The sequence below is a fragment of the Rousettus aegyptiacus genome, unplaced genomic scaffold, assembly GCF_014176215.1.
Source record: "Rousettus aegyptiacus isolate mRouAeg1 unplaced genomic scaffold, mRouAeg1.p scaffold_m13_p_3, whole genome shotgun sequence".
NCBI lineage: Eukaryota > Metazoa > Chordata > Mammalia > Chiroptera > Pteropodidae > Rousettus > Rousettus aegyptiacus.
The window spans coordinates 162,844,750-162,856,961 of NW_023416306.1; the positions used below are offsets into that span (position 1 = coordinate 162,844,750).

The 12,212-nt window shown below is 39.9% G+C and overlaps 1 protein-coding gene across 10 annotated transcripts in view; it reads right to left on the reverse strand.

Moving 5' to 3' along the window:
- EML5 (EMAP like 5) overlaps positions 1 to 12,212 on the reverse strand; it is a 115,055-nt gene that overhangs the window by 1,570 nt on the left and 101,273 nt on the right. For 8 of the 10 annotated variants that reach the window (XM_036238223.1, XM_036238221.1, XM_016123793.2 and 5 more), the window contains 9 exons: positions 11,434 to 11,454; positions 9,707 to 9,880; positions 8,048 to 8,256; positions 5,752 to 5,909; positions 4,221 to 4,335; positions 2,439 to 2,627; positions 2,134 to 2,306; positions 674 to 836; positions 281 to 384 (listed from right to left, as the gene is read on the reverse strand). In XM_036238223.1, coding sequence (XP_036094116.1) covers positions 281 to 384; positions 674 to 836; positions 2,134 to 2,306; positions 2,439 to 2,627; positions 4,221 to 4,335; positions 5,752 to 5,909; positions 8,048 to 8,256; positions 9,707 to 9,880; positions 11,434 to 11,454 — 1,306 coding nt within the window. Of the gene's footprint in view, positions 1 to 280; positions 385 to 673; positions 837 to 2,133; positions 2,307 to 2,438; positions 2,628 to 4,220; positions 4,336 to 5,751; positions 5,910 to 8,047; positions 8,257 to 9,706; positions 9,881 to 11,433; positions 11,455 to 12,212 lie in introns of those variants that run through there. The other 2 variants (XM_036238225.1, XR_004956187.1) reach the window with 2 other exon arrangements.

Below are 12,212 nucleotides of genomic sequence, written 5' to 3' on the forward strand. Positions count from 1 at the left end.
ATGTTCTAATTGTCTGTTATTAAAGAAAATATCAGAACATTTTTAAAACGTCAACTGTGATTTCCTTTCTTTAAAAGAACTGATAAAACATGGAACTATATTCCACCAAAAGGGCTCCCGGCATGAGCATATCATTCTCCTCTAAGAATTCAAGGTCTGCTAACAAAAACTTAAAACTCAATTACTATTCCCTTGTGGAATGACAACTGTTCAGAAATAGGATTTTTCAGCTTTCTTAACTTTCAGTCTCCCCCTCTAAATATATATATGAAATGTTTACCTAGTCCACGTGGCCCAAGTAATCCTGTCAATGGCAGCCTGATCCATAAGATGTCTTCCTGAAGGCACTTCATAGACATGCCGTTTATAGCAACCAGTGGAGACCTTTCATCGTGTGTTAAAATGGGACAAGGATTCCATTATGTGAGGGAAAATCCAGGAGTTTACAGTAATACTAGCAAAGTGCTACTCGATGTACATTTCTAACATTAAGAATGTAAAAGATGACTACAAGATCTGTTGTAAAAAATGGAGAAAAGGACTGAAGAAGAGGCCAGTAAAAAACGCAGAAACGGACTAGTAAATGCAAGTCCGGGCGCTCTGGGACCCAGTTTTAAGTGCGCGCACAACGTGTAAAGGCAGAACTAAACGGTGTATCATGTTGGTACTGTACCTGGAGATGTCTGCTATCTGCAGAGAAGTCCATTTGAATGACAAAGCTGGGGATGTCTTTGCAGTAGCTGATTCTGTTGAGTGTGGGGCCCAATGACAGGTCATAAAAATCCACTGAATTCTCACTAGAACCCACTGCCAGAAACCGGGAATCTGGACTAAATCTGAATAAGTAGAAAGAATGTGAAAGAGGCGTTAGGCCTCATGAGACAGTACAAACAATTACTCGGGACCAGTGACTTACTGTCTAGCTCTGAAAAACAAGTGGCCGTGTGACATGGCCTCAAACAAATTTACCCAGTAGACACACTGAGCATACCGAGATTGCATTTGTCTGTTATGTGAAACAAAAGAGCTTTACATTTTACTTCAATTTAAAATGGTTCCTAAATTTTCATCTAGTTCTTTTAAAAACATTAGTTTTTAAAAAGCCACTAACAATGACAATTACTAAGTTACATAAGGCCCTAGGAGAGTCAAGATTCTTTCATCTGGAAAGATAGTGTCTTTTTTTTTTTTTTTTTTTATGCCTACAGCACCTGGTCTTCCTAGTGGTCTCTGCATCCAAGTACTCACCAGGGCTGACCCTGCTTAGCTTACGAGATCAGACAAGATCGGGCAGGTTCAGGGTGGCATGGCCGTAGACTAAGACTGTGTCTTAATAGCAAAGAACACAGACCAGCTTAATTCGCCTCAGGTTATTAGATGAAGTGACACTACTTGAGGCTTGGAAGAAGGTAAAGGACAAAGTGCTATTGGCCTAATTAGTGATCACGGGAAGCAGTATTTGACAATTCAGTCTCTGGAAAACTTCCATGAGCCTTGCTGAATGAAGTAGGAACCTTAGGGACACTGGGAAGCTTAGCGAAGCCACTTGATTGTTTGATATGCTGAAGTTCTGAGGAAGGTTTCATTTGTAAAAGGTTTTTACTAGTGCAAAGAGCAACCTTTTGACCTGGATTCAATTACCTATTCTGATCACATGGAAGTACATGCTTCAGAAATGGTAGCCACTGTTAAGCTTAAGCACCGAAGAAATAAATGTTCAAGAAAAGTTTAGATTCTGGGGCAAAACAGACGTTTAATGAGTATTAATTAAAAGAATGAACTAGCTCTTCAGTCGAGATTATTAAGAGATGTAAGAAATATCTTAAGTTCTAACTTTAGACTTCCAGGCTAACAACTTTTGAAGGGCAAGTGAAAGATAATTCTTAGCAGGAGGAACTTACTGGACGTGTCCAGTGTGAGACTTATCGTCAGACATTCCCTAAGAACGTGCTATTATAAGGCACTGTGGCCGGTGCCCCGTGGATCCATAGTTTGGCAAAAAGTAAATACGCATACGAATAGCCATGTGCCAGCGCATGACGTCTGTCGTGGGGCCCTTGGAGGGCCTGTTTTCAGCTGCAGAGTGGGTCGCTTAAAAGTATACTACAGATGCTAGTCCATTTGTTGACTAACCTGATATCATGGATTGCACATCGCCTGTCTCTCTTCTTTCCCCAGATCTTTAGAGAGCTCACCAGTAAAATAATAAATTCTCCATTTTTCATTCCAATAGCCACCATGTCCCCTTCAGGGCTGTAACACACAGTACGAGCAGCATGTCCCAAATTCACTTTGTTTAACATCTTCTGCATAAGAACCAAAAGAGTCACAGAGAACTTCATTAAAGTGGAATACTTAAAAAAGTAAACCGGTCTCTCCCCCAAATTCTCGACATAATTTGGAGAAATTATAACATCTTTGAAAAGATTGTTACCTACTTTATCGGCAATATCCCAGAGTCTCACGGTCCCATCTTCTGCAGCAGAAAGGAAAAAGTCCCTGGAAGGGTGTGTGGCTAGTCCCCATATGGGTCCGTCCACATGACCGTTAACTAAAACATTACATGCCGCATTTTTCTCTCCGACTTCAATTATTTCCGCATTCCTTGTTCCAACTAGTATCTTGCCCTGAAACACACAAGTGGGACCAATATAAATACTAGTTGCTCTTCATATATATTAAGAATGACCCTAATGACCTACATGACATTGTGATTTATAAAAAGAAATTCCTATTTGGTCTTCGTTCCCTTTCTGTAACAAAGTTCCCCAAACCATTAGAATTTTCTAAGGGGAGAGAGCCATAAAGATGTCCTTTTTTATGTAAATGAGGTGATTTTTTGACTCCATAGAAGAATGGGGACCGTTCGCCAGGAGACAGGCCCCTGTGACTGGAGGCTGGAACTTTCAGTCCCACCCTACTCTCCTACCTGGGGGAGGGGGTGGGGAGGGAGGGGCGGGGACAGGCCAGAAGCTGAATCGCCAATGGCCAATGATTCAATCAATCATGACTGTATGATGAAGCCTCCATAAAAATCCAAGGATAGGGTTTGGAGGGCTTCTGGGCTGGCGAATAAGTAGAGATGGGGTGGTGGGTGGGAGGGGGCGTGGAAGCCCTGCACCCCTTCTCACACACCTGGCGCTGTGCAGTTCTACATCTGCCTGTCCTGGAGTTACATCCTTTTACAACAAACTGGTGATCTCATAAGTAACATGTTTCTCTGAGTTCTGTGAGCTGTTCTAGCAGATTAACCAAACCCAGGAAGGGGGTGGCAGGAGCCTCCAATCTGCAGTCATTGCTCAGAAGCACAGGGAACAACCTGGACTTGAGAATGGCATCTATAGGGGCTGGGGGGCCATCTCACAGGACTGAACCCTTAACCTGAGGAATTGATGCTCTATATCCAAGAAGATACTGTCGGAATTGAGATGATTTTCAGACACCCTGTTGGTGGTGGAGAATTGCTTGGTATTGTGTGGGCACCTCCCCCCCCATACACAATAGAACTGCTTTCAGAGAACTTTTGCTTTGAAGTAATCTGGTAGCGAGCCACTCATCAGTGCATGCGTGCAATTTTCTGTGCCTACAGGCCCATGGCCAAGCGCGCTGGGCCGGGCTGCACGTCAGAGCTCCCGCTGGAGGCTGGGACTTCCACCCAGTTTCTCCAGTCATTGGTTTAGACTCTGATGGTATTTTCGTCTGAAGATCTCTAAAGAGGTATAAATACTTTGGGATATGGGAAGAAAGTACTGGATTTTAATCAAAAATAACTAAAAATAAAAGGAAGCTTAATATTTAACAGAGAATGATACATGTAGATGATTTAGAAATACACTACTGCAAGTACGTGCACTGTCAAACATTTTTACAGAAATGTGTGTTTCTAAGAAAACGAGACAACTGCACTAATCAAAATTGGTTAACTGGAAAGGACATTCAGTTCTGTCTACCACAGGTGAATCAGTAGATTCTAGAAAACGTGGAGGTGTAAACCCACTGCTCAGGGGACCAGCGTCCCAGCCTGTCCTCCGCACCGGCACGGAGACTGCGCGTGCGCCCCCCGCGGCGCTGCGAGGCAAGCGGCAGGGCCACGGCGCAACGAAACCAACAGGCAAATCCATCTTTAAGTGTCATTCGTCGACTTGCAGAGGGTGAGAGAATCACGGGAATGAGTGTCCTCTACTTTCCGCTGCACGGCGGTGGCTCAGGGAACTTCTTACTTTGCCTCGGCACACGGACCGGACGCAGTCCGTGACCTGTCCCGTCTCCAGCCTGAAGGCCCGGCACCGCCTGAGCTCCTGGTCCCACAGTTTGACCGCGCCTCCTTCTTTTGACCTAATGACCCAAACCAAAAAAAAAAGAAAAGTATTTATTATTGGCTATTACAAATAATTTTTATTATGAACAAATACTAAATTATAAGCAGAATACTATAAAAAAGGCCCTGATATTTACCATTTGCTTCATATATTCTTCTAAATATTTTAATGGTGATTTTTAAGATACACTCAAACATTCAGCTTAAGCAAATTTTATAAAAATTCATTTCTCTGACATGAGCATTTTATTTAGTGCCCCCCCCTCCACGTATCCTGTCTCGTAACACTTCCTGATTAAGGAAATGTACACAATTCTTTTTTTTAATGTTAAGAGGATAATGGAAATGTAAGGCCAGAGAATAAGATTACAGATGCCATGCTGCCAAATATATTTTTAAGGGCCAAAAGAGAAGCACCTTTTTTTCTCCCGTTATTATTAAACTATCCTAGCGAAACAGTTTACAGGCTACTACTGAGTAGGGCTGTGCAAGACCAGATGACTTGTGGGAAACGCAAGTGTCAGAGTCACATGGTAAAGACAAAATGTAGCCCAGTTACGGTTTTTCTCTTGGAAGAGCGGAACAATGTACTGCTTTATTTTCTGCCAGGTGGAACTGCTTGCCTTAGGAAAAAAACATGCCCCGGCACATAATACAGTCTTCCTGTGTGTGAAAGGCCAGCGCTGCGGCCTGCATGTTCCCCAGAGACACGTGGGTTCTTGCAGTCCTGTACCGAAAAAACGCACTTACTTCCTGGTCACACATACTTGTTATTGAGATGCGTGTGGATATGTTGGTAGGAAAACAATTATAATTATAATCAATTATTATCTAGTTTCCACTGGAAGGTTTGAAAATCATTCAGAAGAAGGCCCCTCCACTGACTTAAATTTTGAGGTCTTGTATTAAACGATTTTATCTGATAAGTTTGTCTCGAACAAAAGCAAACATGGCAGAGTTTGTTTCCAGCACCCTCTCAACCTTTCTCATGCAGCAGGATGCATTTTACCCCTTAGGATCCAGTTTGAACAAAAAAAAGCAAACAGTCAAGATGCATCCTGGGCTCAATGGCAAAGACTCCCCCAAGAGTCACCTGCTACTCAGTAAATAGTTATTACACAGGCATACAGACAGTAAGAAAAGCAGTTCTTAACCTGCAAAATAACTACCTATCCCCACCTCAGAAAAATGATCACCCCAGTTGTTGGAGTTTAGGTTTATCTACAATGCAAACAAATCAGAAGCTATTTAAGATCAGAAGAATCCACAAAAAGGCACATAAAAGGCAATAAAAGAAGCATATGACAAGGAAGGCCACAGAGGATAATCTGTGCAGTCTGGAAATAACCAGAATAACTTAACTGCAGCCTCAGGCAGCTCACGATGCATTGATACTCAGGAAAGCTGTGGGGAGGAAAAAAAAAAGGACTCACGGCCTTTCCTTGCCACCAGTCACAACAAGTCCATCTCGCAGGGTGGTGTACATGGCGAACACAGGCCCATTGTGAGCTCTGGCCACAATCCTACACAGTATGTGATCTTTCCACACACAGACATCTCCACTGATGGTACCTGTAAACGTCAAGTTATTCTGAAAAGGAGTGGGGAAGGGGGAGATAAACTCATCAAAAGTTCAAATAGAGTTCAAGCAGACGCAGTTCTCTACGTACGTGTGAGCCTGCCTCACCCCGGGTATGGAGGGAGCGGAGGGGGAGAAATGACTCTGGCTGTGAGGCTTCGCCTTGTCCGGGCCTTTTCCTATTCCAGGTCTGTTCCTCGTTAGCTGGAACGACCTTGGACAAGACTTTTAACCTCTATGGGTATCTGCTCTGTCACGTGTAAAACGAGGGAGTCCGGCCTCTGAGGTCCCTTCCGATTATAAAACATGGAATTCTAGTGCATATCATCCCTTTGGATCGCTTCCTTCCAGCTGGCCCAGAAATAAAGGTCATTAGTAACTAAGAGTGAAAAAAAGAATAGAAATAGGAGGGCGAAATAACTTTTTACCAGGTCTGCGAAAGTATTTTGTCATAGGAAGTAAAACTATTACCTATGGCAAAGGTGTAGTTTTTCAGATTTCACTAGCTCGTGAAGTTAAAAATAAACGTTTGCCAGTTCTTAAAATGAAGATGGCAAAAAAGTTAATGCATTTCTGCAATCGATCCAAAATAAGATAACTTTCTTACGGTACCAAAAGTTTAATAATGCTTTAGGTAATGTGAAAATTGCAATCCTGATATAGCTTATTTATGTGGAAAGTTAAGGACTCAAACCCTGCATCTTGTGCTGTTTTCAGCCTATTTTAGCTTCACTTTTAAAGCGACTCATATGAAATCTTCCAAAAAAAAAAAAAAAACCAATATGGAAAGAACCAATAGGAAAATAAGACTTTGAATTACAATGAAAACAAACTGAAATTTTCTTTAATCTTTCTAAGAATACCAGATGGTTTGTATGTTTAATTTTCCTACAACAATTTAAAGTCACTCCAAATTCCTCAGCATTTATACTTATTCTCTATAGCTCATATGTGAATAATAATTATCTGTGTAGGAGCATCTTTAAGTCATGCCTTCCTGCAATAGGAATGCAAATGCTTCAAATGCAGAAACCAGTATCTTACTGCCCTTGCTCTTCTCATAGCCCCTAGCAAAGGAGTTCAAAAGGCTTAAACGGAGCATCAAGCACCCCGTTACAACATAAAACATCCTCAGTGCACTGTCTCTTCAAACACGAAAGTCAATTATGCCTAATATTTTAATCTCTAAGTTTATTTTCTATTGGGAATGGGCAACTGACTACATAAGGAATCTTATATGTGAAGAAAGTTAATCTACGTGGGCAAATTAAACACCTCAAACCTTTAAATATGTGGGTTGTTCTTCTGGAAAGGAATTACTGGTCTCATATTCAGAATCCCCAAAAGATTTAACCGAAGTTTGACATGGGATGGTCCACATTCCCAATGATCTTTTACTCAAAAACACAACTGTGCTTAAAGGTTCTAAAGTTATCATTTTCTACTTTCAGTGTTATATACCCACACGAACGCCTTTGTAAGGAACTCCACTTAGGGTTTTGATACACCAAAGGATTTTAAAAGCCTGGCCAGTGCAGGGGATTAAAGGAAAGGGATGTGAGTTGTAAAACAGAAGCCCAGAGGGGTGTGTGTGTGTGTGTGTGTGTGTGTGTGTGTGTGTGTGTGTGTGTGTGTGTTTTTGTGTGTGAGGGGTTGGGAGGTAGGGGCGGAGGTTGACTCTTGAACACTGCTCTTTCCTCTTCCCCTGAACGAGACACTGGCCCGCTACTTTGAGAAGCATTGAGTTAAAATGGGGCAGAGAAAAGAAATCCTAAACTCAAGGACCACTTGAAAATTACGTTTCCTGATTTATCTTTCTTTTATTCTGACAACGATTTAGAAGCTAGGAAACTTAGGGTGACGATTAACAAAATTTTAAAGAAAGCTTTTGAGAATGGCAATGGCCCAAGGACTCAAATGTCGCCTTATAATCCTTCTCCCTCATTAACTTTTCTCCCCACTCCCTGATTTCTGAAAGTATCAGAATTTTAAAAGATGAAATATATGCATGACCAGGACACATGTAATGATTAGTGGGTTACAGTGCCATACAAAGTGCGTTAATGTGGCTTATCTAAAGCAAAAAAGTTCAAAGTAGTCCAGTTTACATAATTCAAAGTATACTACCACAGGCATTTTAAGAGACATACTGCACCAAATGCGACAGCGAGCATGGTCTGCATCCGGGCATCGTCCAGCGCGCTCAGTAGCCCTTTCTTGCTAATGAGAGCCCTTCCCGCCAGCGTCCAGAACTTCACATGCTTTACTCCCACTGAGACAAACTGGCAGTCTGAATCTGGTCGGAATTCCGCCACAAAAATACGTTGGTTGTGGCCAGCTTTGCTGGCAATTTTGGCACCTGATAAAGAAGATAAGACAAAATTATCTGGGTTAATATAAGAACTAAGATCATTTTTACAGGATCAAACAGTTATTCAAAATACATAGATCAAAAAAGCAAATGCTCATAAAAAAAAAAGAGAGAGAGAGAGGGCGTGTCCTTGAACTGCTACCTAGCGATCACATGATATACAATTAGTTGTATAGAGGGTCCTTCGGACAGATGTTCGCAAGTGATGTGTGTATTTATGGAGAACTTCATTATCACTTATGGGGCATTTTAGAAACCATATCCTTTTTCTGTTTAGCTCTATGAATTTTTCCACTAGCTATGCAACTGAAAAGTTCTGTCTGAAGTGTATTAAGTTAACATTACCACCCAGATCTTCCATTATCACTTATGATATGCTTCATTTCCATTCTTTATAAAAACGCATTAAAAACTTTATTGTTAAGTATCATACATGTCCAAATTTACATCAGTTTGATATGGCTCTGCTCGTTTTACAGAATACAATTATTACGCAATTTCCTTAAACCTTGAGGGCCATTGTTTTGGATCTTTCCCTGCCAATTTCCTTAAACCTTGAGGGCCATTGTTTTGGATCTTTCCCTGCTCGCCCACCTCCAGCCCTCCCCACCTCTCTGTGATGCATCCTGTGGAGTCTACTCTGCCTGAGGGCAGACCCCAGCCCAGCCCCGGGGCCAGGGAGCCCCTCCCAGCGGGGCTGGCCCTGCAGGAGCGGGCAGGGTATTTTCTCTTTTGGTCTCGGGCTGAGCTCACGCTGGGCCAACCACCACCACCGAGAACCTGTGTTAAGCCCCAAATGCCCTCTCTTTTTTATAAGCCTGCACCACTGTTCTTTGTTTTCTCTTTGTCCCATTTTCACCCCAAATCTGAATGGATGACGGTAGATACTCTAAGGAAAATGAACTCCAGTTGAGTTTCATGGAGTATTCCAGAACCTAGATTCGGTAGTTGATTATTATCATTTTTTAATGAAAGTGTAGAGTAGAAGTTGGGGAAAATTCCCTGGACAGAAATGGGCTGAAACAGTAGGATTTAATGCTCTGTGTCTCGTGCATCAACTAAGCCTGGCAGGTACTGTGTGCAGTGGGCACTCGGCAGCCACTGGGGTTTGAAAGCAACGTCATTTCCATTCTTTCCCATCTTCCATCCCCGATCAAATGATAATTAGCAAAAACGTTTATACACATAGTTTCTTACCAAAAGGAAAGCAGCAAATCGTTTGTAATACTGATAACTTTCATTAGTTTGCTTCTTGAGTTTACAACTTTGCTGGGTTTTTACAGCGGGACGCAACTACAGTAACACCCACCACTGAGTGTTGTGTTGGGTTGCAGTGAATGACGGTTTCTGTCGCCAAGTCAAGGCAGATGTTAAATAGAGAGTTTGTATTACCATGGTATCCTTGGTCTTTAAAACCACAACGAAAAGAGCACCCTACCTTCCTGCCATCTCCAAATGGTGACGGTGTGCTCTGGGTCCAGTCCCACAGACAGCAGCAGCTTGCCAGTTGCGCTGAAGCTCACGGAGCACACTCCCTTCGAATGGTCGCATCTTAGCACAGATAAAGTCTGCTTGTTTATCGCATCCCAGATGTGGATAGAAGGAGCAGTTGCTAAACGAAGATAAAATCCAGAAGTTGTAATACATCTATTGCAAATGTTTCCACGTATAAAGCTGATGCACACTCATCTCTGAAGCATGGAAAAATACGCACCAAAGAAAGACTGTATACTTCATAAAAAAAAAAAATAACTCAAAACTAAGACTAAATTTTTAAAAAAGGGAAGAGGAAGGAAAGGAAAAAAAAAATACTTTAGTCTATAGTCCAAAGACCACTTTTGAGAAAATACCATTTAGACAAGCAAATTAAGCAATCACAACGTTAAACAACTCCTCAAAAATAATGTTTTAGAGACATGTTAAATCTTTATATAACTACGTGGAGGAACAGATAACTATTACATGATTAAATACCAGGGTATATTCGGTACTTATGTATCTGAAGGGCAGATGAAAAGCAAACACAATCTGGGAAAAGTAATAGGCAGGAAAGCACTTAAGGTGACAGATCTCAGATGAAATTTTTAACCATATGGACAGATACCTGGTAAAATGCTAAGTTCATCTCACTTTATAATATTTTTTAAAACAGGATTTCATGAGACAAATAATCTGCTATTCTGTTTTTAAAACTATATTTGTTGTTGTTCACCTTGTGTAGCCCATTTCTACTGCTTAAAAATCCCGCCCTCCCCCCCCACGTTTTCTGTGTTTTCTACATTAAAAAATGATAGCTTTGTATGGTCCTTTTTCCAGGAGCTATACCCTTCAAAAGAGAATAGATAAGTCAGCAGATAGTTCAGTCTCGGAACAAAAACAGGTGGTGAGCTAGATTTAGCCCAAGGGCTGTGGTTCGCCAACCCCTGATTTTTAGTGTAATCATGAGAGTAAGGACTTTGTCTGTTGTCCTGGATCAATGTGTAGTTGAATAGCCAAATTACAAAGTTACGCTTTATGCTAGAGGAAGGGAGGGAAATAGATATGAATAACTGAGAAATGTTTTCTCACTAAACTACTAATTTTTACTATAATATGTAAACTAATATAATAAGTTGTTACTGTATTATAAAAGTTGAGTTGAAAAGCCTAGTTATTAAAATATCTAAAAACAATGAACACACCGTTCATGTATTAGTTATTTAAATTCACAAATGCATGGTCAAAATCAACAATAGTTTTTTTTAAATCTTTAAATGATCTGTTCATCTAATATGTACAATAGGGATGGCATATAAAATAATAAATTTCTTAAAAACTTTATTTTTAGGTAATAAAATTTATTGAGTCATATTTAAGTTTGAATCCCGCTTCCACTCTTACCTGCTATATAATATTGACAAGTTAATACCTACCATAAAGAATTCTTGTGATGACGAAATATATAATATATGCAAAGTACTTACAACAGTGCTGGGCAAATATAAAAGGTAAAAAATATTAGTTTTATCTATCATTAGACTGGGCTCAGTGTCACGACATTAAAATGATATATTCTTCATTTAAAAAAAATCCAAAATAGGGTCAAGTATCTTATTATTTTATAAAATTTTGGATTATCATTATTAAACTATAAAACTAAAACAGAAAATGATTCATTTTTCTTACCTGACATGTCTGCTGAATCACCTAAAATGAAAAAATAGCAGAAAAATAATTATCCATAACTAATGTAAATACTAAAAGCTAAATTTGTAAAACCTCAATTATCATAAAATAGTGATAATTTTTAAATAATTTAAGTGTTATATACAAAATTAATTTTATGTGAAACTGAGTCAACTGTAAGTGAAATCGATAATTTCAATTATACATATATATTAACATTCTATGTATATAACCTTTCAAACTTTGAGTAAGTTATTTTCTTTGTATTTAATGAACTACATGAAATTTTACCATTAACAATATTGATATGATTTAAATTGATATGACTCTCACTTTGGTTATAAAATGAACTGTTAATAGACCCTTTAAAGTTATACTGCATCTCTATTGGAAGGGAAGAATTAGATCTAAACCTTCTGAGAGAATTGATGGCAAAAGTTACCAAATCACTCAAGAAAGAAAAAGTTCTTCATTCAGGCCACAATTTAACCCCTTTCTTAATGTTTTCAAATTAAACTTTTGCTATGTGAATGAAAGGTTGCAAAGAAAGACGACATGAAAATCTGTGCTTGTCATATTCATGGTGGAAATATCTATTGAATGAAATTTTAGACGCAGAAGTCTTTAGCAAGAAAAAGAGGAGTAAAGATAGATGATTGTTCTTTACTTTGGTAGAGCCTTATGTCCCTATGAAGTACTGGTTTCAAGGACATATTGATAATGTTGGCCCATAGTGTTCTGATATGGAATATAAAAGAGAAAAAGGAGGCTGGCTGCTA